The sequence below is a fragment of the Chelonoidis abingdonii genome, chromosome 3, assembly GCF_003597395.2.
Source record: "Chelonoidis abingdonii isolate Lonesome George chromosome 3, CheloAbing_2.0, whole genome shotgun sequence".
NCBI lineage: Eukaryota > Metazoa > Chordata > Testudines > Testudinidae > Chelonoidis > Chelonoidis abingdonii.
In genome coordinates this window covers 5,640,252-5,666,503 of record NC_133771.1, presented here as the reverse complement: position 1 = coordinate 5,666,503, position 26,252 = coordinate 5,640,252, and the positions used below count along the sequence as shown (strand labels likewise).

The 26,252-nt window shown below is 52.0% G+C and overlaps 1 protein-coding gene across 1 annotated transcript in view; it reads left to right on the top strand.

The window, feature by feature from the left end:
* Positions 1-26,252, top strand: part of PTK2B (protein tyrosine kinase 2 beta) — an 86,531-nt gene that overhangs the window by 6,126 nt on the left and 54,153 nt on the right. The window contains exon 2 of the mRNA XM_032790552.2: positions 25,551-25,798. Coding sequence (XP_032646443.1) covers positions 25,592-25,798 — 207 coding nt within the window. The 5' untranslated portion in view covers positions 25,551-25,591. The remainder of the gene's footprint in view (positions 1-25,550; positions 25,799-26,252) is intronic.

Genomic DNA, 26,252 nt, shown 5'->3' with positions numbered 1-26,252 from the left:
ACCGGAGGAAGGTGAGCACCTGACACGGGGGTTGTGGGGGGCAGAGCCTGCAGGCTGCACTATGAGAACTCCCTGCCCCAGGCTAACCTGCAGGCTGCTGCCCCAGGGGAACATCTGCATATGGGGCCCTGAAGTGACAGGGAGCAGCAGGGAGTGGCCCTCACAGTAGCCAGCCTCATGCTGCAGACGGCGCAGAGAAGCATGTCCGCACTGCCTGCCAGGCCGCTGCTACCCAGGTGCCCTGTCCCGGCTGCAGGAAGCCACCTGTCTCCTTCCTGCAACAGCAGCCCTGGTGGAAGCGCACCAGCCGCAGAACTCATGATGTTCTGTAGCGCACTTTGCTGTGCAGAGACAGATGGGGAGAAGCAGCCAGGCCGACAAGGCGTTAGAGCTGACCCTGGCCGGTGCCGCATCCTGGTGCCGAGTCCTCCGCAGTTCAGGGCTGGCTCACCTCTCCGACACCCACTCCCCAGGCTGACACACGGCATCAGTGGGAATTTTAAACAGCAGCATTCCGCAGCTCCAGCCTCCAGGAATGACTAACACATGGAGCCTGAAGGCCAGTGGGCGTTACAGTGGGGGCTGTTGCATTAATTTAGATGGAACCGACTGGCCCAAAGAATTAAGGGCTCTGAAATGATCCAACATGGAGCAGTTTGAAGCAGTTCAGGGTTTGGCAAACAGAGACCTCAGCCTGCTTAGCGCCATAGCAAACACAGCATTCTCCATCCTTTTAACCTTTTATTAAAGAGACAGAACAGAAGGAAAAGAATTAAAGCCTTTGGAATGTAGCGTATGAAAGTAGGCTTTCATTTCAATGACCGACCTCACTCCCGTTAGCTGGAGAGAGTTTTTAGCAGGAAAAACCAGTCCTGGTTTGACAGTCTCTTCGATGGTATTGTGTATGGGGATGACTGTGCTTTGCGGGCACAGAGAGGTCAACTGAAGTGGGCTGGAGCCGGGGTTGTTGCTGAGGTTGTTAAAAGTCTAACCCTGTTTCTTAAGAAGCCAAACACAAAAGGGGAAAGAAAAGAACAGGCAAGAGAGAAAATGCAGCTTCTGTCTGCACAAGCTTGACCCTGGGCCCGTAGGGGCAGCCTGCCGACAATTGCTTACCTGGGAAGCACGAACCCCAGCTCCAGTGGTTCTGCCCCTGAGGTCCGAGTGGCAGAGTCCCAGGGCAGCTGATCAGCCTGCTGGCCCTATTTAAGCCAGCAGCAGGTGTAACCCACACACCTCCAGGGTGTGGTGTTCTGTCTCATCCAGTGGCACCGCAACCACTTATTTCAGAGGGGTAGCCGTGAGTAGTCTGTATCAGCAAAAAAACAATGAGGAGTCCTTGCAGCACCTTAGAGACTAACAGATTTATGTGGGAAATATTGTATTGTCCACTCCATGCATCTGATGAAGTGAGTTTTACCGACAAAAGCTTATGCCCAAATAAATTTCAGTCATTGTTTTTGCTGAGAGCACTTAGAGAGAGATTAACGAGTCTGCTTTACAGCCTTAGCTAGGGGCCGTGAGGCTTTTAGCTTATGCAGGAGAGGCTCATGGATTTAGCTCCAGAGGTTCCCAGGTTTAGTCCTGCCGCTGGTTTTACAAGTGGGGGCTCGTCTGGGATTTCAACTGGGAAGTCTCTGAGCTTGGGACGTGGTTCCTCAGCAAGGGGAAGGATGTAACCCACGCACCTCCTGGGTATGGTGTAATGTCCTATCTAGTAGCACTGAGACCACTTAGAGAGAGAGGTTAATGAGTCTGCTCTACAGCCTTAGCAAAGAGCTATGTGGCTTTTAGCTCATGCGGTAGAGGCTCATGCATTTAGCTTCAGAGGTCCCAGGTTCAATTCCGCCTGCTGATGACCGGGGTCTGTCAGTGTTACAGAAGCAGAGGAAGATATCTGAACAGGGCTGTAGCCTGCTCTTGGTGAACTGTGTGTGCACCCCACTTCCAATGCATGTGGTACCTGATCTGTCCAATCTGCCTCCTATCTTGACCCCTGGTAGCCTGACCCGGGGGCTGACTCATGGTTCTTGACCTCAGTTTATTTCCAGCCAAGCTCGTGACTGTGGATCTGGCTCTGACTTCAATGTCTGAAACTTAGGGCTTGGCCGCGATATGCTGTTGTGTTGACCCTCACTTGCTATTTTCACAACACAGGCCCACACATGGCTCTTTCTACAGCACCCAAGATCTGGCAACATTGTTCCAGATCGGGCCGGGTGGGGGCATGCTTTAGCTGCCGCTTTCTGGTCATGTTTCACAAGAATGCGCTGCTCAAGCTGGCTAGCCAGACCCTTGATAGAAGGAAAAATGAAGAGAGAAAGAAAAGAAATGAGGGGGGTGGGGGGTGTGTCGAGGGAGATGAGATGAGAAGAGAGAGTGTTTATTAACACCCAAGGTGGAGGTTGGGATTTAGCTGCTGGAGCTGGGATTGAGCATGGAGGGTGAGTATGGGTTCCTCTCCGTCCTGTGCCTGGAAATCTCTCCAGGTATAGGATGGAGGTCCAGGTCCCAGGACGATAGTAGGTAGTGGCGGCCATTCTGGGAAATTTCCTATCAGTAGCCAATTTTTCTCTTATCTGTTAAGAGACCAACAAACGGAGTGGTGGCCCAATAGCCCTCCCCCTCAGCTTTTGCCACCATTTAGGCTAATTTGTGACACCACTCCACTTGCTCCTGATTTCCTCCCCACTTTTCATGTTCACAGCCACCACCTTTAACACCAGTGCTTGACTGAGATAGAGGAGGCTTTGTTTTGCTCGTTGGGTCTAGTCTCACTTTTCCCTTTTACTGCTGGTTTATAGTAATTTGTAAATCCAGCGAGGCCTGTGGCCCATTATAGACTATACAGATAGTTTTGGAGCATGAGCTTCGTGTGATATACCCACATGACCAAACAAGTGGTATCACCCACGAAAGCTCATGCTCCAAAACGTCTGTTAGTCTATAAGGTGCCACAGGATTCTTTGCTGCTTTTACAGATCCAGAGTAACACGGCTACCCCTCTGATATGTAATTGTGACATTTCATTAACTTTTCACAGTTGAGCTCAGCACTAGGGTAAATTTGAAGGCCCAATTATCACAACGGGGCAGGGTGGGAAGAACACCTGATGTTTTTAATGCAAATTTGGGAGAATCATGTATGTTGGCAAATATTGTGGGTAATGTCAGAATTCACCCTGCTTTGCTCTGGTGCTGCAGGATTACAAAGGAGCAGGAGAAGTTGGGGGCGAGAGGGAAGGTAGCCAGCTAATCCTGTAACATGTTGGCAGAGTGTGTGCTGCATTCCCCTTTAGCGGCTGGCCCTTAGTAGATAACAGCCTGTTACTGCTACTTACTAATGGAGCAACTCCTTTAGCTTAAGTGGTCGCGCTCTGTGTTGCAGTACTTGAAGATTTTGGGTTCAAATCCGGCTGATGACACATGCTGGGGTCATTATTCTACTCCATAATCATGGTGGCTCTGACTTTCCACACCCAGATAGGGAAAATTCCCACTTAGAGAAATCTGAAAAACAGAGACCTGTCCCTTTAAAGCCCATGCAGGGTGAAGAACACTGAGTTCCTGTAGGACAGGAGGGATCTTAAAGGGCCAGACCTGTAATTATGTATTCTTAGGACAATGATTACATCGAGTTACTTTAAAAAGCAGAGCCTTGCAGTGTGGCGGAGCCAGCGCGCAGCGTCCTGGATAAGTTCAGATGCACAGAGAGCAGCGAGCCCTCAGGAGTCTTTCTGTACAATACAGCAGCACAATGCAGGCTGTAATTAGACAGTGGCACCTCTCAGATCAAAGCTGTCTCTAAGTGCTGGGCAAATTACAGCACATATCACAACACCAGAGAGTAAACCGGGGGATGGGAAAGTCAGAAACTGCCTCTTAGTGGGAGCTCAATTTAGAGCATTTTGAACAAACTTTCACCCAACCAGGTTAGCCGAGTGGCTTTATATAGACAACTTCCTGCCACTGAATGGTTTTATATAGACAACTTCCTGCCACCGTGCTCCTTTTATCTCTTCCCAGTAACCAGGCCTTGCTTTGTGCGATCACACGGCTTTTCTAGTCCAGGTGAGCGATACCCGATTCTTGGGAGAGCAGAGAACTCCAATGCACCATGGTCATTAACAACACAGGCCAGTGTCTCCCTCTCAACTGTACGCATTCAGCGCCAGACGTTCCATCCAGCACAGAACAGCTGTGACACTCGGGGTGTGTCTACACAACAATCCAAAGGGTGATTACATCTCATGTAGACATACCTGCACTAGGACTGCTAAAAATTGCAGTGTGGATGTCATAGTTTCAGGCAACTGCATCTGTATTCCCCCTTGTGGTCCCTCCAGGAACCTGCTCTAGACTCTGAGCTGTCATCTCTCTTGGGCAGAGACTCGCATCTCATTCCCTCCTGACCGGGGGTTTTCAAGGCTACACAGTTCCCTGGCTACATCGTGGTATCTGCAGCAAGCGAGACTGCCAAAAAGGCCAGTTCTGCACTTTGCTTTCTCTCCAGAAGCTATGCCCAGTGTACGAGTTACCATCCCACTCTTTCTAAGCAAGCACATTTATTCTTATGCTGAAAGCGTAACAGAGCAAACATATTAAACAATAACAGAATCTACTCACATGCTAAAAAGCTTGCCAGATGTCACGCCAGCTCCAGCTTCAGGCTCTAGCAGATGTCAGTCCTTCAAAACCCACAGCTGGGTTTTTCCCATGGTTATAAGTTCATAAGTGTCTCAGAGTCAGAACCGGAATGCCAGCCGAGCAGAGCAGCCATTTCTTTATCCAGCTTGGGCCTTTGGTAACAGGTGATCAGCAGACAAATGACCCTCTCCTCCAGACATCGCTTCAAAAGGCTGGGTTTTGGCATAACTGGAGTTGGGTACACTGAGTCATACAGTCCTTGGAATTCCCAGGTCTCACTTGGTCACATCTCCCCCTGAGAGGTGACATACAGCCCTGACCCACAATAGTACATAATCCATTCACTGAATTCACTGGATCCCAAAGGTACTGTCTCCCAAGGACGTGGCAGACCATTCCCATCTCTGTCACAGTACCTGCAGCACCTCTGGCTTCAGCAGCGTGAGCAGGTACCCAGGGTCTCTGGCCCGTTTGTACAGCCTGCCCTGCCACATCTGTCCTGCTAGCTCAGGTATGTCTGGCCAAGCTGCAGTCACTTCTTGGGCTCCAGCAAAGGCACACCCACACGCACCGCATACTCCCTGAAGTGAGACAAAGCTAACTCATGCCCGTCACCCCATGCCCGTCACCCCAATCGGGGTATGGGCCGCCAACCACAGATCTCCAGAGTCTTCTATCCTGGGCCATTCGCTCTAGCTGGTTCCAGGTATAGCCCATTTTTTTGCTATCAGCCTGAAGGTCGCGTCGCCAGGTGTTTCTTGGACGGCCTCTTTTCTGCTGCCTTGGGGTTCCACCGCAGTGCCTATCTGGTGATGTTAGTCTGGCTGCTTGCGTAGTGTATGTCCTATCCAACACTTCTCCTTCTGATTTCTTCCTCGCTGGGAGTGACGGGTCCCTCCAAGAGTGGTTTTACTGATGGTGTCTGGCCAGCGGATCTGGAGAATCCTTCTGAGGCAGTAGTCTCTTCATTTTAGTTCTGAAGGATGCTGTGATATCTGGGACCATGTGCCTCCCACATCAGTGCTCTCTGGCTGCTTGGACAACATGACCTACTCCTGTGTTGTGGGTCGTCGCGCTCTTCATGTCTGAATACAGCAACAGCTTCCTGTCAACATCGCTCTCTGTCACTTTCGTCATCTTGTTCGCTAATGCCTAATAGGGTCAGGTGTTGCTCCTCATCTCTCTGTGCACCTGCGCCGTCTTTCACTGACCGTACATGGCCTCACGTTCATGTGCCTATGGTACTGCCTGGTTGCAAGAAGGGTAACAGCTTAGTGGCTTCGCGACGCTTTCACCCACAGCGTCATGCATCTCGAGTTGAAGACCCTTCTTTTTCCAGGGTAAAAGTCTCTGTTGTCTCTGTTGTTGCGTTTCTGTCAGGTTGATTTTTCTTTACGGGGTGGAGTTGCTAGCCCACGCCCACCCTCCTCCTTATCCTGACTTGGGACAGGCAGATGGCCCAAGACCTCTCTGGTGGAGTTTCACCTCCAATGCAGGCCGGCTTTAAGCTGATTCCCCCGATCCCGAATCGGGCCCTCACTTAAGAGGCCCCGGCCTTGTGTCTTTTTTTATTTTTTTTTATTTTTTAACTCACCTGGCCGGGGAGGTCTAATTCCAGGTCTTCGGCCGGCATTTTGGCTGGCAGGGGGTTCCTGGTCCGGGCTTCGGCGGCATTTCGGCAGCGGGGAGTCCCAGTCTGGGACTTCGGGTCATTTGGTGGTTGTGGGGGGTCTGGTCTGGGGGCTTGGTGCATTCAGCAGCAGGGGGTCTTCGTGTCCAGCAGAAGACCCCGGCCGGACCCCCTGGCCACCGAAGTCCTCAAGCCCCGGACAGCTCGCCAGGTATTCGAATCAGCCCCATTCATAGAGCTGGCCCCCCCCCTGCTCCAGCGCCTTTTTTCTTTATCTAGCAACCACACCCACTGACGCACACCCTGCTGTGCAGCACCGCCAAGTGAGACTTTGTAGAGAGAGCAGGGCTAGCCTCTTGAGCTCGTCTGTACTAGAACCAGGTGCCCCGAGTGCTTGAGCTGACGGACCAGCAGCAGTAGTATTGTGCTTCTGGGAGTTGTGGCCACTAGATGCCGACATGGCTGCCCTGTCGTTTTCTCCCCAGTAATGTGCATGGTGCACAGACCCTGCAGGCCCGCAGCTAACCAGGTGTTGACAACATGAGACTCATCAGAGGCCAGGAGAGCGGCTGCTGCTGCTGACCAGAGAGCTGTGCTCAATTCTGAGCTCTGTAGCTGGAGACAGAGCACAGCATCAACAGAGACCGCGTTATGGTCTAGAGGTACATCTCTCATTGGTGCGGCTGGGAGCTGGGCAGGGCTGTTAGCGAGTTTGCTACCATCTTTGGCATAGTTAGCTTGATTTTTGGTCCATGGATTCCCGAAAGGTCCATGGACCAAATCGGCTGCGTTGGAATCAAATGTTAAAAGACACAATCCACTGAGGTCCTTCTCCTCCACTGCAGGCCATGGGAGTGTGGGGTGTGCAAAGAAAGAACCACAGGGTGCTAAAGTGGATGTTTACATGGGGAAAGGATCACTACAGTTTCAATCTCACCTGGATTTTTGCCGGTCAGGATCAGGTCCTATTGGGCTAACTGCTGCGCAAAGCCAGAGTCCAAGGACTGTCCCTATCCCACTCCCCGCTCCTCCCATTTGAAAATGAAAGAGCTCTGGTTGGTTAATGCCACCTCCTGCTGCAGTCTGGAATAAAGGTCCCATGCATGGAGCCGGACGCTTTCTGGCCACTGCTGTGTCAGCCAAAGCGGCCTTCTTCAAAGCGAGGCATATACACAGAACAGGAGAAGGAGAACCTAGGAACTGCCATAGACCAAGGTCCATGCTCTCCAGTATCCTGTCTCCAGCTGCCGCCCATACCATTGCTTCAGAGAGAGATGGGGGGGCTCTACCTGTGTCCTCTGTCCAGCCCCTGCAGCCTGCAATTGTAGGGAATTGATCCTCGTATGGGAATGAGCCATTTGATCCTGATGGATGATCCTCACTTCATGCTCCGGGGAAAGACAATCCACCATCACTCCAAGAACCTCACCAGTCTGCCCAGAGGAAAAGTTTTTCCTATTCCCAAATTAATGAGGAGCAAGAATCCGCCGGGTTGAGCACCTGTTCCCATGTGTGAGCCAAGACACCTGTGATAGCCAGGTAACCATCCTTCCTCCATCCACCCGGTCTGTCTACCTCGCATCCATCACTGTGGCATCTGTCCTCTACAGCTCGTTAGTCATCTTGAGTTCTCAGTGCTAAATTGCACTAGGTTCATAAGTCTCAAACCTGCCACTGAAACAACCCTCAGCTGAACCATAGAAAAGCCTCTGTTTGGTCTACTGGTTTATTCCCCATACGTCCTGGGGCTTAACACCTCTCTCAGTCTGCACCAGTTGCTGATCTGTGATTAGTCTTCCTGTGCACTAATTAGGTCTCTTCACGCTTGTTAGTTGCATTAGCTGAGCGTGGGAGGTGCCTGTGCATCTACCAGCATCCGGCTGGGGAACTGTCAGCGCCTGCCTAATGCGATTTAGAGGCGGCAGAGTGCATGAGGGCTGGAGTTGAGATCGGAGAGGGGTTCATTCACTTCTCTCTCGCATTGCTCGTTCCCCAAGAGAGAAATGAGAGGAGATGCAAACGAGGTCTCCTTCTCCCAGTCTTCTCCTGCAAGCCTCACCTGGGCTGTATTTCCCAGTACACACTCTCTTTGTATTTTTCCCTTGCATCTGGCCTATTCCCCAGGAGTAGTTACAGCCCTTTTCTCTAGTCTGTGCTGGCCCATGTCCACAGGGCAGTCTCATGATCATGCCCTACTGTGGACTTCACAGACCATGGGTTGCAGCAGTCTCATCTTGGCCTAAGCCTTTCTCTTTTCTCACTAGATGTAGTGCTGGAAGGAGCAGAGGGGTTGTTCACACAGCAGATAAAGAGCAGGCTGTAGCTTTGCAAGCTTCCCTCCCATCCCCCCACCAATATGCTTCAACCACGACATGGGGGACTTCGTCAGTGGTTGGTAGCTCATCCTTTAAGCCCACTCGGTCCCTGCATTCTCCATTGAGACCACCACTGAGGGGAGTAATTAGGGCCAATTGCTAGAGTGGTTTTTGTGCTGTGGATGTCCATTTCACTAAGAACTGGACTAATCTGAGAATCAGATAAAAGTATAACTGAGTTCAGAGAAGAACTAGATAAGTTCATGAAGGATAGGTCCATCAATGGCTATTAGCCAAGATGGTCAGGGATACAACCTCATGCTTTGGATCAGAGGTGGATTACTGTTTTGTGGAGCCTGGGGGCAGGGCAAGTAGGGGCCTCTCCTCACCCCTTCTGCCTGCAGTCCCCCCTGCCACCACCCCCTGGTGCTCCTGCTGGGGAAATGGGGTCAAGGCATGGGGGCTTGCCACACCCTGGTTTCCCCCGGCACTCCTGCTGGGGAGCGGGGTCTGGGCGTGGGGGCTTCCCCCACTCCCCGGCAGGAGCGCTAGGCAGGTGGGCAGAGCAGGTCGAGATATGTGGGGGTGCCCATTTTTCCAGGATGCCCAAACTGGCTGGGGCTCCTGGGCGTGGGGTCCAGTGGCTAATCTGCCCCATGCTCTGGTTATCCCTAAACCTCTGACTGCCAGAAGCTGGGCCTGGACAGCAGGGGATGGATCACTTGATAACTGCCCTGTTCTGTTCAGTCCCTTTGAAGCATCTGGCCACTGTCAGAAGACCCTTGGTCTGACCCATTGTGGCTGTTCTTATATTCTAATGGCTGATCTCACCAATCTCATTTCATATCAGCCCTTAACAGGCTTCGCGAGACAACACCCCCTGACCATGGCGAATGTGATCTGCTTTCAACTCCAGCTCTGAGAGGTGAAAAGTTGTGTCTCCGGCTTCCCGATCTCCCCGAACAGGTTTAATATTTAACCACAGCAGCAAGTTCAGTTACAAAACACAGAGGACCAGATTCTGGCTTAGGGTAACTGCACCCAAGCCACTGGCTTTGCGGGGGGGATAGATTTGGCCAAGGCTGAGGGACAGGGAAATGGAATTGTGTTTATTTCACACTTCCCCAGAATGAAAGTTCCCTTTTCCACTGAGTTTATAGCCCAATTCCTGTCCTGGCACTGGCTGTGGGAATCAGACTCCAGTGCCCGCAGGGACCATTGTGATCATCTGGTCTGATCAGTATAACAGAGGCCAGAGACCTGCCCCCCGTTAATTCCTAGAGCAGAGCTTTCAGAACAACCTCCACTCTCGATTTACAAACTATCTGTGATGGGGAATCCACCACGACCCTTGGTAAATTGTTACAGTGGTTAATTACTTTCACTGTTAAAAATTGATACCGTATTTCCAGTCTGAATTTGTCTAGCTTCAGCTTCCTGCCACTGGAGCGTGTTAGGCCTTTCTCTGCGAGCTTGAAGAGCTGGGGTTGCCAGGGGCCTGGTTTTCGACCTGGTAAGTCCAGTCGAAAAGGGGATCTGGCAGTGCCTGGTCAGATGTACTGAGCGGACACCAAAAGTCCAGTTACAGCAGGTGAGGTCGGGGGGAGGTGCTGGGTCATCACCCTGCACCAGCTACTGCTCAGCCAGGGCAGCCTCCTACCTGCGTCTCATAGCCAGGCAGGCGGGCTCCCGCGTCAAGCTGCAGCTCCAGAGCAGAGAGCCCAGCTGGTCAGGGGGAGGGAGGTGGAGCAGAGGAGAAAGTTGGCACCCCTATGAAGAGCCCGTTATTAACTATTTGCTCCCCACGTAGGTACTTCTATACTGTGATCAAGTCACCTCGTAACCTTCTGTCAAGGTAAAGATATGGAGCTCCTGGAGTCTGTCACTATAAGACATATTTTCAAATCCTTTAGTCATTCTCTGGGCTCTTCTGTGGTCGCCTTGATAGTACAATTAGTGCTGTAGGGGAGACATTTCAAAGTCACAGATGGCAGCTAGGCACCTAATGCGTAGACAGTCAACAGGATTCGAACACCTAAATGCAAAACAAGCAAGTCTCAGAGGGGGATTTGAGGAAGGGAGGTGGGCTAGTGGGTTAGTGGAGCAGAGCTGGGAGGGCGAACTGGGCATTGTGGTGACAAGGAAAAGGACCTGAAGATTTGTGGGAGAAGTGGGCCAAAGGGCACGCTGGGGTCATGGACAAGCAGAGGAGTGATGCCATACGGGACTGCGCCGGAGCTAGAGGCATGTAGTGATGGGTACGAACCAAACTTTGCATCTAGATTAGAACTTGGTGCCTACGTCCAAAAAGTTCTTTGGGTGCCGTAGCCTGTGCCAGGCAGCTGGGGAGAGAAGATGCAGGGAACTGAGGGAAGGGACGGAAATATGCTATGTATGAACCTGGAGCGCTGGGGAGGCGATACTGCTGGAGAGATCAAATTCCAGGAGTTAAATAGCATTCCCAAATCCTTGGCGCGGGGAGAGGGAGCCAGCTGAGATAAAGACGTAGGAGGAGACTCAGGTGGACAAAAGCCAGCGCCTGGGGTGAGCAGATTTGTTTAAAACCAGGCACTGTGTGAAATAATGTACCCCTGACTCACACTGCACCTATTGACTCAGTGAGGGCTCTGGCACGGGCACTCAGGCATTGACTCTGCTAGCGTATGTCGTCAGCAGATGGGAGGCCAGCCCAATTAGGGGCAGTGGGGGGTGGGGTTTGCATTATTCTGCCTTGAAAGCTAAAAAGAGCACGCACTGCACAGAAAGAAAAATAAAAACAGACCTCGGAGCAGGCAGGCTGCCGGGGGACGCATTCTTCTGCTGAACTGAATGGAGCTGGTGTCAACTGTTCTGATTGCCTGCTGACTGGCAGGGCTAGGAAAATAGCTCATTCATCAAAGTTAGTAAAACGTTTAGCCCCTTCCTTCCTCCCCCACTGGCCTGCTGCTGTGACCACAATGCTTTCTGAGTGCATGGGGCACCATAAAGGCACTGCTTTCAAAGGTGGTCAAGGATTGTTGTTTCCCCAGTGGGGAAACTGAGGCACAAAGCCAGGGCGGGGTTTGTTTCAGGCCCCCTTCCTTCAGCGGCAGGACTGGTACCATAAACACAAGACTCCAATAAAGCAGGAAACATTGACTCATACTTCAGACCAGAAGATGCGCAGTCTGTCATAGAGGACTGGTGAACAGTGGGCTAGAGAGGCTTTTTGTTTCTAGGCTGCTGGTTCAAATACAGACAAAACTACTTGAGAATGATTGAAGGCATGGAAAAAAATCTCGTAGAAAGGGAGATAGAGGAGGTGTGCCGGGAATGTCTGTATGCCCTGTCTCAGAATGTGAGAGCAAAGGTATGTTCAGTGAAACAGAAAGGTGGCAAAATCAACAGTGAGAAAAAGGACATACTTTTTCATACAGTGTGCAGTCAGCCTGTGGAACTCATTGCCACAAGATATAACTGAAGCCTAGTAGGATTCAAAGAGGTGTTGGACATTTCCATGGATAACAAGATGATCCAGAGTTAGAATAATGATTAAAAAAAAAAAAAAACCTATCCAAGGGTTGGGAAGGGAATCTGACCCTTCCTGCAACAGGCCCTAACTATTAGGAGTAAAGAAGCATCTTCCCCTGTGTGCAGGTTATCTCATAGCTGCCCACGGTAGGGCTTCTCCTACCTTCCTCTGACGCAGCTGGTGTTGACCACTGCCAGAGACAGGATACCGGGCTAGATGAGCTGTGATCCGGTCTACCCATGGCTATGTTCTTAAGATCAATGGTGATCCAAACTTGCTAGCAAAGTGGCTGCTTGGTGGCTTAGTGAAATGAGTTTGATGGGTCTCTGTCCAGTTCCAGGTAGAGTGGCATCCACATCCTCAGTGTAACAGTCACCTTGGGTATTAATTGGGAGTGTCTGTGGAGAGTGGTACGGGTGGGGATTTCAGTGTCTTGGGCTGCTAATCTGGCTGATTTTGCCAATTTTAAGTTGCCTTTGTCCATGTGGATTGTGGAGGGAGCAGCTGCATTGTTGTGGTTGTATGTGCTTATAATAAAAATAGTTTAATCCTATTTTGTCAGACCTGTTAGCAGAAATGAAAGGAGAACTGTATTCATGATGCTTTCATGCTCCCCGGCGTCTCGCCTCCGTCAGGACTTCTCTGCATCCTTATAATTAGCAAAGACCACACCTGCCAGTGCGTCACTGCGTCTGTTATGACCGTCTATTTTTTTCCCATCTGCAGATTGTTTTTATTTATCATGAGTTACTAAAATCTATCCAGCTATTAAAGAGCGGGAAAAATTTACAGGGAATTAGCTGAGCTGTTTCCCCATGGTATGTTCACTGTTTAATGCAATGGATGTGTTTTCAAATCCTCATCCTGGACTGCAGTCAAATAAATTATTTTTCTGTCTTTGTGGCAGTTAGGGGTTAATAGGGCTGCTTTGAACCAGGCATGGTGCAGGCAAGTAAAAAAAATAAATCCAGCTCTTTGGTAGCACTTTCGATCAGTGGATTTCAAAGTGCTTTACAAAGGCCATCAGCGTCATGATCCCTGTCTTACAGATGGGGAAACTGAGGCACAGAATGGCGCAGTGACTCGCCCAAGGTCACCCAGCAGGCTGAGTGGGAAATAAAATCCTGTTGTCTGAGTCTGAGACCAGTGCTCCATCTGCTAGGCTACACTGCCTTTCAGCTCTGTATGTTTGTTTCTCTTGCTGTGCTCTGCTGATGCCGCTCAGGGCTGACTTGAATCAACATCCATCCAGGGGACACCACACTCATCTCTGCCAATGCGTCTCAATCCTAACTGCCAGCTCCTCTCCCCCAGCCCTGGGCTCCCCATGCAGCTCTTCTAGCGTGCCCCACTCTTGATCTGCAGTCCCACACACCTCCTCTTCTATTCCGGGCTAGCTGGTGTTATGTGGAACTAGGCAGAACAGCCGAGGGAACGCTCCCTGGAAAACAGCCTTGCCTTGGCAAGGGGAGAGACGCTCCAACGGCCTGACATCTAAATCCACCTCACATTTCAGCTAGCGTTATAGGAAGATTGACACTCTTCCAGACCACCTGGCTCCCCCACTCCTGCTCATGAGGTTCAGAAATGCCACTGGAACTCAGTCTCCCTGAGCATGGCACTCCGTCTCCCTTGAGGGGGTATTACATCAGCTGCTGTGCAAGAACCCTGCACAGCTCACACACAACGAGGCATGCTCCTCAGCCTGCCAGTCTTCCGAGGGCTGGGCTGGGAAAAGCTGGGCTGGGCTGGGAAAAACCGGGAAGGCCTCTCACCCAGCAGTTTGATCCCGCCAGCTGCTGAACGCTTCCAAGCTCCCGGGGGTTGAGGGTGCTCAGCACTTTGCAGAATTGGGGCCTTTTCTACACAGGCCTGTCCCTGTAAGGTGGTTCTTGGGATTGTCACACAGACCTCTGCCACTTGAGCTCAAGATGAACCCACCAGCAGTAGTAGGCTTTTATCCTCTAGTGGACCAGCCACCGGACAGGGACACAAAACACACTGCTACCATGTTACACTTTGCATGATCCCATCTTCAGCTCTAGCTGTGTGAGATGGGGACTAATGCTTTTGCCTTTCCCACGTCCCCCCACTAACGATGGCTCAATCCGCCAAGCCTGAGTAGATTTCCTGCCGTTGCTTGAATATATGCAAGCCAACCACAGGTGCAATTCCCTTTTCAGCTCCCTTATCCTGACCAGGGACAGCAGCCTTGAGGCTCAAGTTAGATTTCAGTGTCCGCGTTCTCTGTTTTTAACTAATTTTGGTCTGAAATTCCACACTGATTATTGCTCTTTTATTAATTTCTTTTAAATTAACCTGTGTCACTGTGGTTGTTCCAGAATGTAGATCTCATGAAAACGTGAGGCCACAACGCTATCTTAGCAGAGATCCAGCCTCAGATTTACAAAGTACAAAAGCAAGATGGGGGAAAAAAAGAGACTAAATAGAAAGGTTTCTGTGTCATTTCCCAGACACAATTGTTTGCAAACAATGAAACATTCTCCTGGAATGTTTGCAGCCCAAACATGAGTGGCTGATCAGTTGACTGTGTAGTTGACTATGAACTCAACTTATCTGCAGTGTTGTTATAACCCTGTTGGTCCTGGGATATTAGAGAGACAAGGTGGGTGAGGTAATTAATATCTTAACTTCTGGAAGAAGTTGGTCCAATAAAAGATATTATAACCCCCACCGTGTGTCCCTGTGAACCTAAGTGATACTCACTTCGTTAATTCCCATTGTCCAAGCTGATGAACAAGCAGAGTGTTAAAGAATCAACAGCAAACTAGATGATTAGAAGAGAGAGAATTTTAACCATCCATGGTTATTGTTATTGGTAACACTGGCAAGAAAATAGGTTTAACAATATGCTGTAATGAGGGGGAGGGATAGATCAATGGTTTGAGCATTGGCCTGCTAAACCCAGGGTTGTGAGTTCAATCCTTGAGGGGGCCACTGAGGGATCTGGGGCAAAAATCAGTACTTGGTCCTGCTAGTGAAGGCAGGGGGCTGGACTTGATGACCTTTCAAGGTCCCTTCCAGTTCTAGGAGATAGGTATATCTTCAATTATAAAAGTAAGTGTGTGGATGTATGTGTGTGTTACTATTGATCTCTGCTGGATGAGGTAAGAACTGCACAACTGTGTCTCCTATGCCCTGTACTGCCAATTGATAATGGAGATTCTCTTTTAGCTTGAGCAGGAGGCTCCGAGTTCTATCCCTACAGCTGGCATTAGGTTCCAAGTGGTAGCAGAATACAGCGCGGAGACAAATCCCTATTTATATATTGGCATTGTCTCTTTAAGTGCAGACAATTAAAACAGAACAAAACCCAAACTCCAGAACACAAAAGCCGGTCCAGTGCTAAACAGTATAAACACACCTTGCCTCTCAGCCTGAAGGCCATCAGCTGGGCTCTGCCAGGCAGTCGAGGGGAGAGGAATCCAAAAAGAAGGAGCTGTCAGTTAGTGTGGGTGAGCCTAGCTCTTGTGTTAGGAGACATTTAAGTTGGGATGGGAGCATGGCGAGAGCATCTTCGTTAGTGGATGGTCCCCACTGGGAGGTGGCAGCACAAGTACTGGAGGAACGGAGGTGGGCAGGATACAGAGGTTTAGGAAGTAATTCCAGGGGGCACATGTAGGTCAATGGTTAATGCTCTGTTACTAACGGAGTCTCTGCTGCACTGGCTTTCATAGGTTGCTGTACTGGGGGTGGGGTACCACAGGGGTCCCTGCTGGCATGTGAGGACTGGGCTGTGCTGGCTTGTGACAGTTCAGTGGGACTGGGATTAGGCTCTCCCTGAATGTCAGTGTAAACCAGAGGCCTCGGGACAGCCTTGCAAGTGGCTCCTTGCCTCAGTTTCCCTTTTAGTGCCTGTCATAAATAGATAGCTAAGGGTTAATGTTTCTTTCACCTGTAAAGGGTTAACAAAGGGAACCAAACACCTGACCAGAGGACCATATCCGGTCAACGGATTTTCCCAAGGCCTCAGGGATGAAATTGTTTGGGTGTTTGTCCTTTTGTCTGGCTCTCAGCTAAGAGAGGGATCTTTCTATCTTCAAGCTTCTAATCTTCAGTTCCAAGTTGTAAGTACAAAGGTAGAAAATATCAGGATGTTATGTTTTTTTGTATTTACAGTGTGTAGTTGCTGAATATTTAAATTGGATATCTTTTTGAATTGAAGACTGTCATCTTCCAATTTTTCTTTTGAAGCAATTAGCGCCTGTTGTTTGTCACCTTAATGCAGAGAATCATGTTTTATGTTTTTTTCTTTTTATATAATAGGGATTTCTTTTAAAACTGTTTTGGTTTTCTTGTTAAGGAAGCAAGGAAAGACAGGGGGAGGGGAAACACTACGCTCTGTGTTTACTCTCCTAGCTGTCCAAGGGCAGGAGAAGAAGCTAAGGGGGAAGATGAGAGATAGAATTTTTCTGTTACCTTGTAATTATGGTTGTCTCTTTGTGGAAGAGAATAATGCTTCTTGGTATTGTGATGTAAAGAGGTTGCATCAGTAACTCTCAGGTTAGTCCAGAGAGGAAATTCTGGGTGGGAGAGAGGTGGGAGGGAATAGTTTATTTCCCTTTGTTAGGAGACTCAGGGCATCTGAGTCTTGGGGGGTTCCCCAGGGAAAGTTTTGGGGGACCCAAGTGTACCAGGAACTGGGATTCCTGGTTGGTGGCAGCGAGATCAGATCTAAGCTGGTAATTAAGCTTAGAGGGGTTCATGCTAGCTTCTCAGGTTATGAACGCTAAGGTTCAAATCTGAGTAGGAAGGTTATGATAGTGCCCCCCAGTAACTCCATGGAAGCTTCTTGAGTCCATTTTCATGGTTTATGAACAAAACCGAGTCCCAAAGTGTAGCCCCTATCCCCCTTGTCGCCCTTAAAAATCACATCATTGTTTGGCCGTTGACATAACACATGCAGTATTCGGGCGCCCTCCACTACCTCTGGCCCCTCTGTCAGTCCTCCACCCTCCCTGTGCCCAGACAGCCACCCTGCCCTGCCTTCTGGGGTGGGAGTCCCACAGCCTCTCTGCTGGGAGCGTCCTAGCCAGGGGAGCACCCCTCACTCCATCGGGTCCTTTCACAGTCCTGGGTCCAGCTGTGACAAGGAGACATCAGTGGTGGCTGCTTCCCTTCTTTCAGCCCTCCAGGGCCCTTGGCTCTGACTTAGAACCAGCAGGCAGCTGCTCCCTGGCCTTCCGCCTTCTCCAGCTGACTGGGCGCTGGACCTGTTTGCCCTTCTCGCCCACCTGGGCAGGGCTGAGGCCCATGGGAGGCTGGCAGCATCAGGGAAACTTGCCCTTGGGCCATGCCCATTCTGGGACAAGCAGGGGCCATCCCCCAGCACCCAGCTGAATCATTGTGGGGGATTTCAAAGGAGACTTTTTGAAAAGAGGAACATGCTGAAGACAGAATGGAGACTCCTCCCTCCTCCCGCCCCGCCAGCTCTGCACCCTGAAAAGCAGGCAGCAGAAGGAAGTGTTTCGAAGAACAGATGGAGACATTTCACTGGCACGAAACTGAGAAGCGGGAGGATGGCTCCAGCCCACTGCAGCTCTTGGGAAGCAGCTGTACTTGTTAGAACGGGCTTGGAGACGAGCGAATGTCTCCGTCTGCTGGGACGTGCTGTCGCGGGTCAGCCTGGTTCGCGTGGCTGGGTGTTCCTCTTGTGCCCAGCCTCAGCCAGTGGGGCTAGTGGCCTGGCTTCTCCCCTCGCCTCATGCCTGGCCCGGCTCATCCCCCTAAACGCTGCTACCTCAGTCGTGTTCCCTGTGACCAGCACTGCCCCCTCGCTGCCTTCAGCATCTCCCACGTGCGCCCAGCGCCTGGCCCTCCGTCTCCAGCGCACTGATGCGTCTCTTGCCCTCCTCCACTGACTCATCTGGCTATTCCCTCCATGACTGTCTGCTCCCGGCCCCTCTGCAAAGTACGTCCCTCCATCAGCCAGCCCTGGCTCATCCCTCGCGGGCCTATTCTCCTCCACCGCTTGCAAACACCCCCTGCCCCATGCGCCTGTCGGCTTCCTCCATTGCAGGTGCCACTCCTCCTCTTTCAGCTCTGTCCCAGTCCTGGCCAAACAGCAGCTTCCTGCAGGTCTGGGCAATTCCTACGCCCCCAATCCCAGCTGAAAGCTTTCTGCTTTTGACTCCCTCTAACACCTTCCTTTGTCTTGACTCCCTCCTGCTTCTCCACTTACTGTCCCGTCTCCCTTCTCCAGGTCCCCCTCCTCAGTATACCCGACTCAGCCCATGACACCCCATGGGGAGGTGGAACTAGCTGGTACTGGCTCAGAATAGTTATCATTCTGAGAGAAAGAAAGAAAGAAAGAAAGAAATTGCTGTTGCATCTGTGTATGAAGGCCAGATCCTCAGCTGGTGTAGACCCATTGACAGTGACAGAACTACACTGATTTACACCGGCAGAGAAACTCTCTCTGATTGTATCCCACTCTTTCAGCCCTTGGATGTCACTTATCTTCCTCTGGGACAGGGCCCGTGTCCATTCAACATTCAGCACAATGGGGGATCCAATCCCAACATGGGTTGCTGGGGGCTACCATAATACACATAATAAATACGAATAAATAATAGTAAAATCCCCTGCTACACGACATGCCCATGACCTGACCTTCCGGCCAGCCACGCTTTGTATCAGTGCTGTCACCCACTCTTTTGCTGTTGTGTTGCCGATAACAGCTGAGCACTCTGCAAACGTCGGCATCACACTCCAGGCTGTGGATTGCTGCCCAGCGATAGCTACCCGAGGGCGGGGCCTTTCGTCCCTGTATGGCAGGAATCTCAGACTCGAATCACCACGAGGGCCACATCACTGACACCTTTTCATATAAAGGTACAAAGCCCCGCCCCCACTCTACCTCTTTGATGAGGCCCCGCCCCTATTCCAACTCCTTCCCCAAAGTCCCCACCCCAACTCCACCCCCTTCTTTTCCCAAATCTCCACCTCTGCCCTGCATCTTCTCTGCCTCCTCCCCTGACTGTGCAGCTCCCTGCTCCTCCCTCCTCCCTCCTGGAAAGCGCTAAGCACCGCCAAACAGCTGTTTGGAGGCAGGAAGTGCTTGGAGGTAGGCAGAAGAGCGGGGATGTGGCGCACTGGAGGGGAGGGGCGCTTGGCGGCCGCAGGAAATAACTCAGGGCAAGGGTGCGGGGAGCTTGGCGGGCTGCATGCAGCCCCTGTGTTTGAGACCTCTGCTGTATGGGAAATAACTGGCAACTAGTCACTCCGCGGGGGCAGAGGCCACTCACCCCGCCTCCTCCTGCACCTAGGGAGCACCCGGCACCTGCCTCGATTTCCCCTGGCTGCGCCGTGGCAGGGTCCCCCAGATGTGAGCAAGTCCTGTCGGGGGTGGGGCGTGCAGTCACTGGGGAAGTGGGAATTCCTAGCTCAGACAGAGCCCCCCCCGGTGTCACGGAAACCCCATCTCCAGGATCGCCTTCCCTCCCGCAGGCTGGCGGTTTCCCCTCGCTGTCCTGCCTGTGGCCTCCCCAGCCCAGAGTCGGGGTGCCTGGGGCCCCAGTGGGCAGGGAGGGGAGAGCTTGTCCTTGGAGCTGGGGGGAGCTGCCCCCAGGCAGGGGCAGGGAGCCACTTCACTGTGGGAGCTGGGCATAGAGCTTGGCCGCAGCTGGGAGACTCGGGCGAGCAGCACCACCTACCCTGTGTCTGCCTGCCAGTCGGGGGGACTCGCCCTGTGCCCCTGCTGCACTGGCACCGGGTGCTGGGGGGGTGCCTGGGCTGTGGGGGGCAGGGTGTTTTAGTGCAAGCTGATTCTGCTTCCTAGGCTCGGGTGACAGGTGTGGGGTTGAATCACGGTTCCTGGTGAGTCGGCCCAGCAGATCCAGTCCCTCGCTGGGCAGCCCCCGGGCACCGGGCAGCCCCCGGGCACCAGTCTCTGTTACACGTAGGATAGTCGGGGGCAGCGCCCGTCGTGCTGTTACACGGGGGGCTGGGAAATCCGGCTCTGCCTTGGAGCCAAGTGGCCCTGGGACCTGGCAGGTCAATAAACTTTCTCTGTGCTAAGAAACAAAAAACTAGCCACATGCGAGCAGCCCTGCCTTTGAGGTACAGAGAACACACCACCTTCACTCCAGCTGGTCGTTTCTTGGCCCAGGAGTCCTGCTTCCCATAGTTTCCTCTGTATGAGGCTCCATGTCACCTGCGGTGATGTGTCCTTTTCCAAGAGCTCCTTCATGCATCACGCATGCATCCGGGGTGAACAGTGTCAGGGTATAAACAGCAGCAACCAGCTGGGTTTAGCATGGCAGGTAGGACAGCGGCTGTGCACTGGAGTGTAATGTTGTTATAAAAACTAGAGATGGAAAAGACCTAAGCGTTCGCCCAGTCCATCTCCCCCGTCCAGGGTGGGGGTGCAGTGGAGCCATTTCAGTGCCACAGAACATGCTTTGTGAGGTTTCTGTGGATAGAGGCTCACACAGAGGTGCATATCCACAGATTTGGTAGCTTCAGCAATGTGGGAAGTGTGCTAGCCAGAGCACTCGGACACATCAGAACCCAGAAGTCTCACATGCTAAGGCTTCACTTGGAATGTCGCTGTATTCAAGAGGGAGAAGATCTGTTTGGTCACCTGTAGCCCCAGGGCTGCCCAGAGGATTCAGAGGGCCTGAGGCAAAGCAATTTTGGGGGCTCCTTCCATAAAAAAAACCTTGCAATACTATAGAATTCTATTTTGTCATGGGGGCCCCTGTGGGGCCCAGGGCCTGGGAAAATTGCCCCACTTGCCCGCCCCCCCCGCTTGGGCAGCCCTGTGTAGACCCTCCCCTTGGCCCCCTTTGGTAGCTGGAATCCAGCTACTTCCTTGCAGAACATGGACCTTAGCTGGATTCAGCCATCCTCTTGCAGAACAATGCAATGCATGCATCTTAGAGATCCAGCCTCACCCTTTCAAAAGGTGGTTCAATTGTGAGCAATATCAGAATTTTCAGTATTTAAACTCTTGTGATTGGTCAGCTGAGTCACATTGTATTTTTTTCTGTCCCTCAGTTGGATAAGGGCACAGATTCTCCTGTGTGCAAAAGAATTTGAGATTTGGTTTGAATGACTCCTCCTGAGGGTGACGTCGGTGGGGACATGCCCAACAGTGAATACAAACTGGAGTGGATGGTGGGGCATCATTTTTCAGTAGCATTGGCCCAGTTCTGCTTTAATCCTGCTTCTGCACTGGCCCCCAAATAATCCAGTCTGTCACTGAGCCCTCTCCCTGCTGTGTGTCGGGGAATGGCGACCATCAACTATTTAAAATCATAGAATCTCAGGGTTGGAAGGGACCTCAGGATGTATCTAGTCCAACCCCCTGCTCAAAGCAGGACCAACCCCCAACTAAATCATCCCAGCCAGGGCTTTGTCAAGCCTGCCCTTAAAAACCTCTAAGGAAGGAGATTCCACCGCCTCCCTAGGGAACCCATTCCAGTGCTTCACCACCCTCCTAGTGAAATAGTGTTTCCTAATATTCAACCTAGACCTCCCCCACTGCAACTTGAGACCATTGCTTCTTGTTCTGTCATCCGCCTCCACTGAGAACAGCCGAGCTCCATAGTCTTTGAAACCGCCTTCAGGTAGTTGAAGGCTGCTATCAAATCCCCCCTCACTCTTCTCTTCTGCAGACTAAGGATATGGCTACACTTGAAATTTCAAAGCGCTGCTGCGGCAGCACTGCGGGAGCACTGCCGCGGCAGCGCTTTGAAGTATGAGTGTGGTCGGAGTGCCAGCGCTAGGAGAGAGCTCTCCCAGCGCTGCACGTAAATCACATCCTCTACGGGGGTAGCTTGCGGCACTGATTACACGGAGGCTTTACAGCGCTGTATCTTGCAGCGCTCGGGGTGTTTTTTTCACACCCCTGAGCGCGAAAGTTGCAGCGCTGTAAAGTGTGAGTGTAGCCATACCCTAAATAACCCCAGTTCCCTCAGCCTCTCCTCGTAAATCCTTATTGTGCTCCAGGGAGTTCTCTCCCTAGGCTGATTGATCCTTCTTTTCCCGCCTCATTATCGGAGGTGATTTACATTTCAGGCCGAGACATTTGGTTTTAATTCGAACTAGGACAAGCAAGAGCTGGTTGCTGGTCATCAGCCTGGGTTGTTTCCCTTAATGCTGGTGAAAGGTCATGAGTTGGCTGTCCCAGTGACTGAGCATATGCAGTTGTAGGATAAGCATTCCACACTTCCGTGTGCTTCAGCTTCGCCCTGAATGGACTGCTATAGGGTCACTTGGTATCCAGGGCCTCTCTGGGATTGTCAGTGTCTTGAATTTAGTAAGGCTTTTTACACAATCATTCATGACATCCTCATAAGCAAACTAGGAAAATGTGATCTAGGTGAAATTACTATGATGTGGGTGCACAACTGGTTGTTCTCAAAGAATAGTGATCAGTGGTTCACTGTCAAACTGGGAGGGCGTATCTTGTGAGGACCAATAGGGATCTGTCCTGGGTCTGGTACTATTTAATATTTTCATGAATGATTTGGATAATGCAATGGAGAGTAGGTTTATAAAATCTGCAGATGACATCTCGCCGGGAGAGGTTGCATACAATTTGACGGACAGGATGAGAATTCGAAACAGCCTTGACAAATTGAAGAATTGGCCTGAAGTCACCAAGATGAAATTCAGTAAAGACAGGTGCAAAGTGCCGTACTTACAAAGAAAACATCAAATGCACAACTCCACAACAGGCAGTACTGGCTAGGAGGTCATATTGCTGCAAAGGGCTGAGGGATTATAGTGGGTCACAGATTGCGTATGAGCCAACATTGTGATGCAGTTGTGAAAAAGGCTAATATACTTCTGGGGCGTATTAACAGAAATGTCACATGTAAGACGTGGGAGGTAATTGTCCCACTCTGCTCGGCACTGGGGAGGCCTCAGCTGGAGCATTGTGTCCAGTCCTAGGTGCGACACTTTAAGAAAGAAGTGGACAAATTGGAGAGTCCAGAGAAGAGCAACAGAAATGATCCAGAGTTTAGAAAACCTGACTTGTGAGGAAAGGTTGAAAAAAAGGACATCATTTGCCGTGAGAAAAGACGACTGAGAGGGAGACCTGATAACAATCTTCAACTATGTAGAGGACAGTTCTAGAGAGAGCGGTGAACAATTGTTCTCTGTGTCCACTGAAGGCAGGACAAGAAATAATGGACTTAATCTGCACCAAGGGACGTTTAGCTTAGACATCAGGAGAAAACTTGCTAACTCTCAGGGGAGTTAAGCTCTGGAACAGGCTTCCATGGAAGGCTGTGGAATCAGGGGTGGCTCTAGGCATTTTGCTGCCTCCAACACATCAGGCAGGCTGCCTTCAGCGGCTTGCCTGCGGAGGGTCCTCTGAAACCGCAGGACCAGCGGACCCTCCGCAGGCACACCTGCGGGAGGTCTGCCGAAGCCACGGGACCAGCGGACCCTCCACAGGCAAGCTGCCGAGGGCAACCCACCTGCCGCCCCTGGGGCGCCGGCAGAGCGCTCCCTGCAGCTAGCCGCCCCAAGCACGCGCTTGGAGCACTGGGGCCTGGAGCCGCCCCTGTGTGGAATCCCCATCATGGGAGGTTTTTAAGAACAGGCTGGACAAACTCCTAGTCTGGGTTTACTTGGTCCTGTCTCACTGCAGGGGGCTGTGTTAGATAACCTCTCAAAGTCCCTTGCAGGCCTGCCTCTCTGTGGTTCCATGAAAACACTTCCCCCTGGTGTCCTGGGAAAATGTTTCCTCTTGGGCAGCTGCTGTGTGAGTTAGCTGCTACCCTTCACCCCAGAGGTGGCTGCATCTCAGTGATCTAGTTGGTGAATCATTTTGAGATGAAAGAGATTGTTCATCTGTGTGTGCTTCCTGGTTCTGCCAGGCCCCGTCATAAGAAATCAAGGCAGCTGGGACTCACAATCGACTTTGGCATTGCGGGGTTTGTTATAAAGGGGAGCTGCAAAGATTTTATTCAGGGGAAAAGTCTCACTGAGGGCCAGATGGTAAAGCCCATGAACTAGCAAGCAGCTGCTGACACAGATAATGCCCGTCAAGGACACGAGAGTATTTGTGTGTGACACTGCTCACCCATGCCAGTAAAGGGCTCACAACCTAGCTCATAGTGATGGGTGCATGATGTTCAGATCTGCAGACCCACCTGAACAGGGCACTCTGCTTTATTATTGTAGGGCTGCTGACGAAGGCACAACGGTGCACGCTGCTTTGTCATGCTAGGGTCGCTTACAAGGGCCGGGCTGTGATCCGTCCGTAGGGTTGATTGCAAGAGCATGGCTGTCCGCACCGCCTTGTTATTGTAGGGTTGCTGAGGAAGGCTGGAAAATGCACCATTTTGTCCTTCTGCATAAAACCCCAAATCCAAAGCCGCAACCGGGGCTTGGGCTGGACTGACTAAAAAGAAGAGGGGAGAAAATCAAGGTTGGGAGGATCACAGTGGGTCAGGCTTTCGGCCGTAGTTTCCCAGCGCAGGAAGGATCCGGCCTGGGGCAGGTGGAGAGGGTGGGGGGAGCTAGGTGTGTAGGTCCAAGGTGGAAAGTAATGAGCAGATCAGAAAGCCCAGGGTGAGGGAGGTCTGATCCTGTATGAACAAGAGTGGTGCAGAGCAGCCATCAGGTCACACTGGCCTGGCAGCCCCCGGAATGGCGAGTGTAGCAGATCACGACTGCGCCTATATCTCTGCCCACCGCTGTAATGCCGTGTGCTGGAGGATGCAGGCCCAGCTGGCTTGCGCCGCTCCAGCTCAGGAGCCCCATGCTAGGTTTCGGGTCAGGTTGCAGCCCAGGCCCTGGGCCAGAGGGAGCCAGGACCTTTACACTGTATAGCTGAAGGAAGCAGGGCCGGAAAGCCACAGTGTTTCTGGGCTACGGACGCAGCAGTGTCTTAGGGGAGCGGCGCCCTGCCGGCTGAGTGAGCTCACGTCATGCCCGCCTGCCCTGACAGGCCCGTGTGGAGCACATGCCTGCTTCCTAGGCTGGCCTGCCCATGCCGCCGTCCCAGGCTCCTGGCACGGGGCGGAATTGCGGAGCCTCTCACCGGTGGGCTGAAGCGCAGGCCTGGGTGCGGGGGTTTGAATTCCCACCAGTAAACATGGCACAGGAGCAGGATTCCTGCTTCAGGGGGAACGCCAGGGCTCTCCTTTATGCTGGCTTCCCCTCCTCACCCATGCTGATGCCCTCTCCCTTCCCTGTCCCTCCACCATCCCACCCCATCTCATGTGCTTTTTCCCTGCCTCTCCCCCACTGGCCCCAGGCCAGGTTTCCCACCCCCCCCCATGCTGAGCTCTCCCCGCCCAAGTCAATTCATATGATGTGGGGGTCCTGAGCCCTGGGGTGATTGCTGAGAGCCCTGCTGTCTTTTGCTGTCTTGTCCGCTGCCCTGCGCTAAGCTGGAGCCATGCAGCCTGAGCCGGGGTTGTTCCTTCTTCATTCATCCACCTGTGTCTTTGTCCCTGCAGGAGAGTGATGCTGAGCTCTTAGCAGCGCCGTGCCCCTCAGGATGTCAGGAATCCCGGAGACCCTGACCCGGCTGCGGGGGAGCTCGTTCCGGAGCCTGGGTGGGACCCTGGACCCCACCATGGTGTCAGTGCCAATCGACGTGGAGAAGGAGGAAGTGAGGATCCTCAAAGTGTGTTTTCACAGCAACAGCTTCAACATGGGGAAGAACTTCAAGCTGGTGAAATGCTCCGTCTTGACGGAGATCCGGGTAAGTGGGGCGGGATGCAGTGTCGTGATGGAGATCTGGGTCAGTAGGGCGGGATGCTGCATTGTTACAGAGATCTGGGTCAGCGGGGCGAGATGCAGTATTGTGATGGAGATCTGGGTCAGCGGGGCAGGATGCAGTGTTGTGATGGAGATCTGGGTCAGTGGGGCAAAATGCAGTGTTGCAATGGAGATCCAGGTGAGCGAGGTGGGATGGAGTGTTGCGATGGAGATCTGGATCAGTGGGGTGGGATGCAGTGTTGTGACGGAGATCTGGGTCAGTGGGGAGGGATGCAGTGTTGCGATGGAGATTCGGGTCACCAGAGAGGGATGCAGGGTTGCGATGGAGATCTGGGTCAGTGGGGCGGGATGCAGTGTTGTGACGGAGATCTGGGTCAGTGGGGCGGGATGCAGTGTTGTGACGGAGATCTGGGTCAGTGGGGCGGGATGCAGTGTTG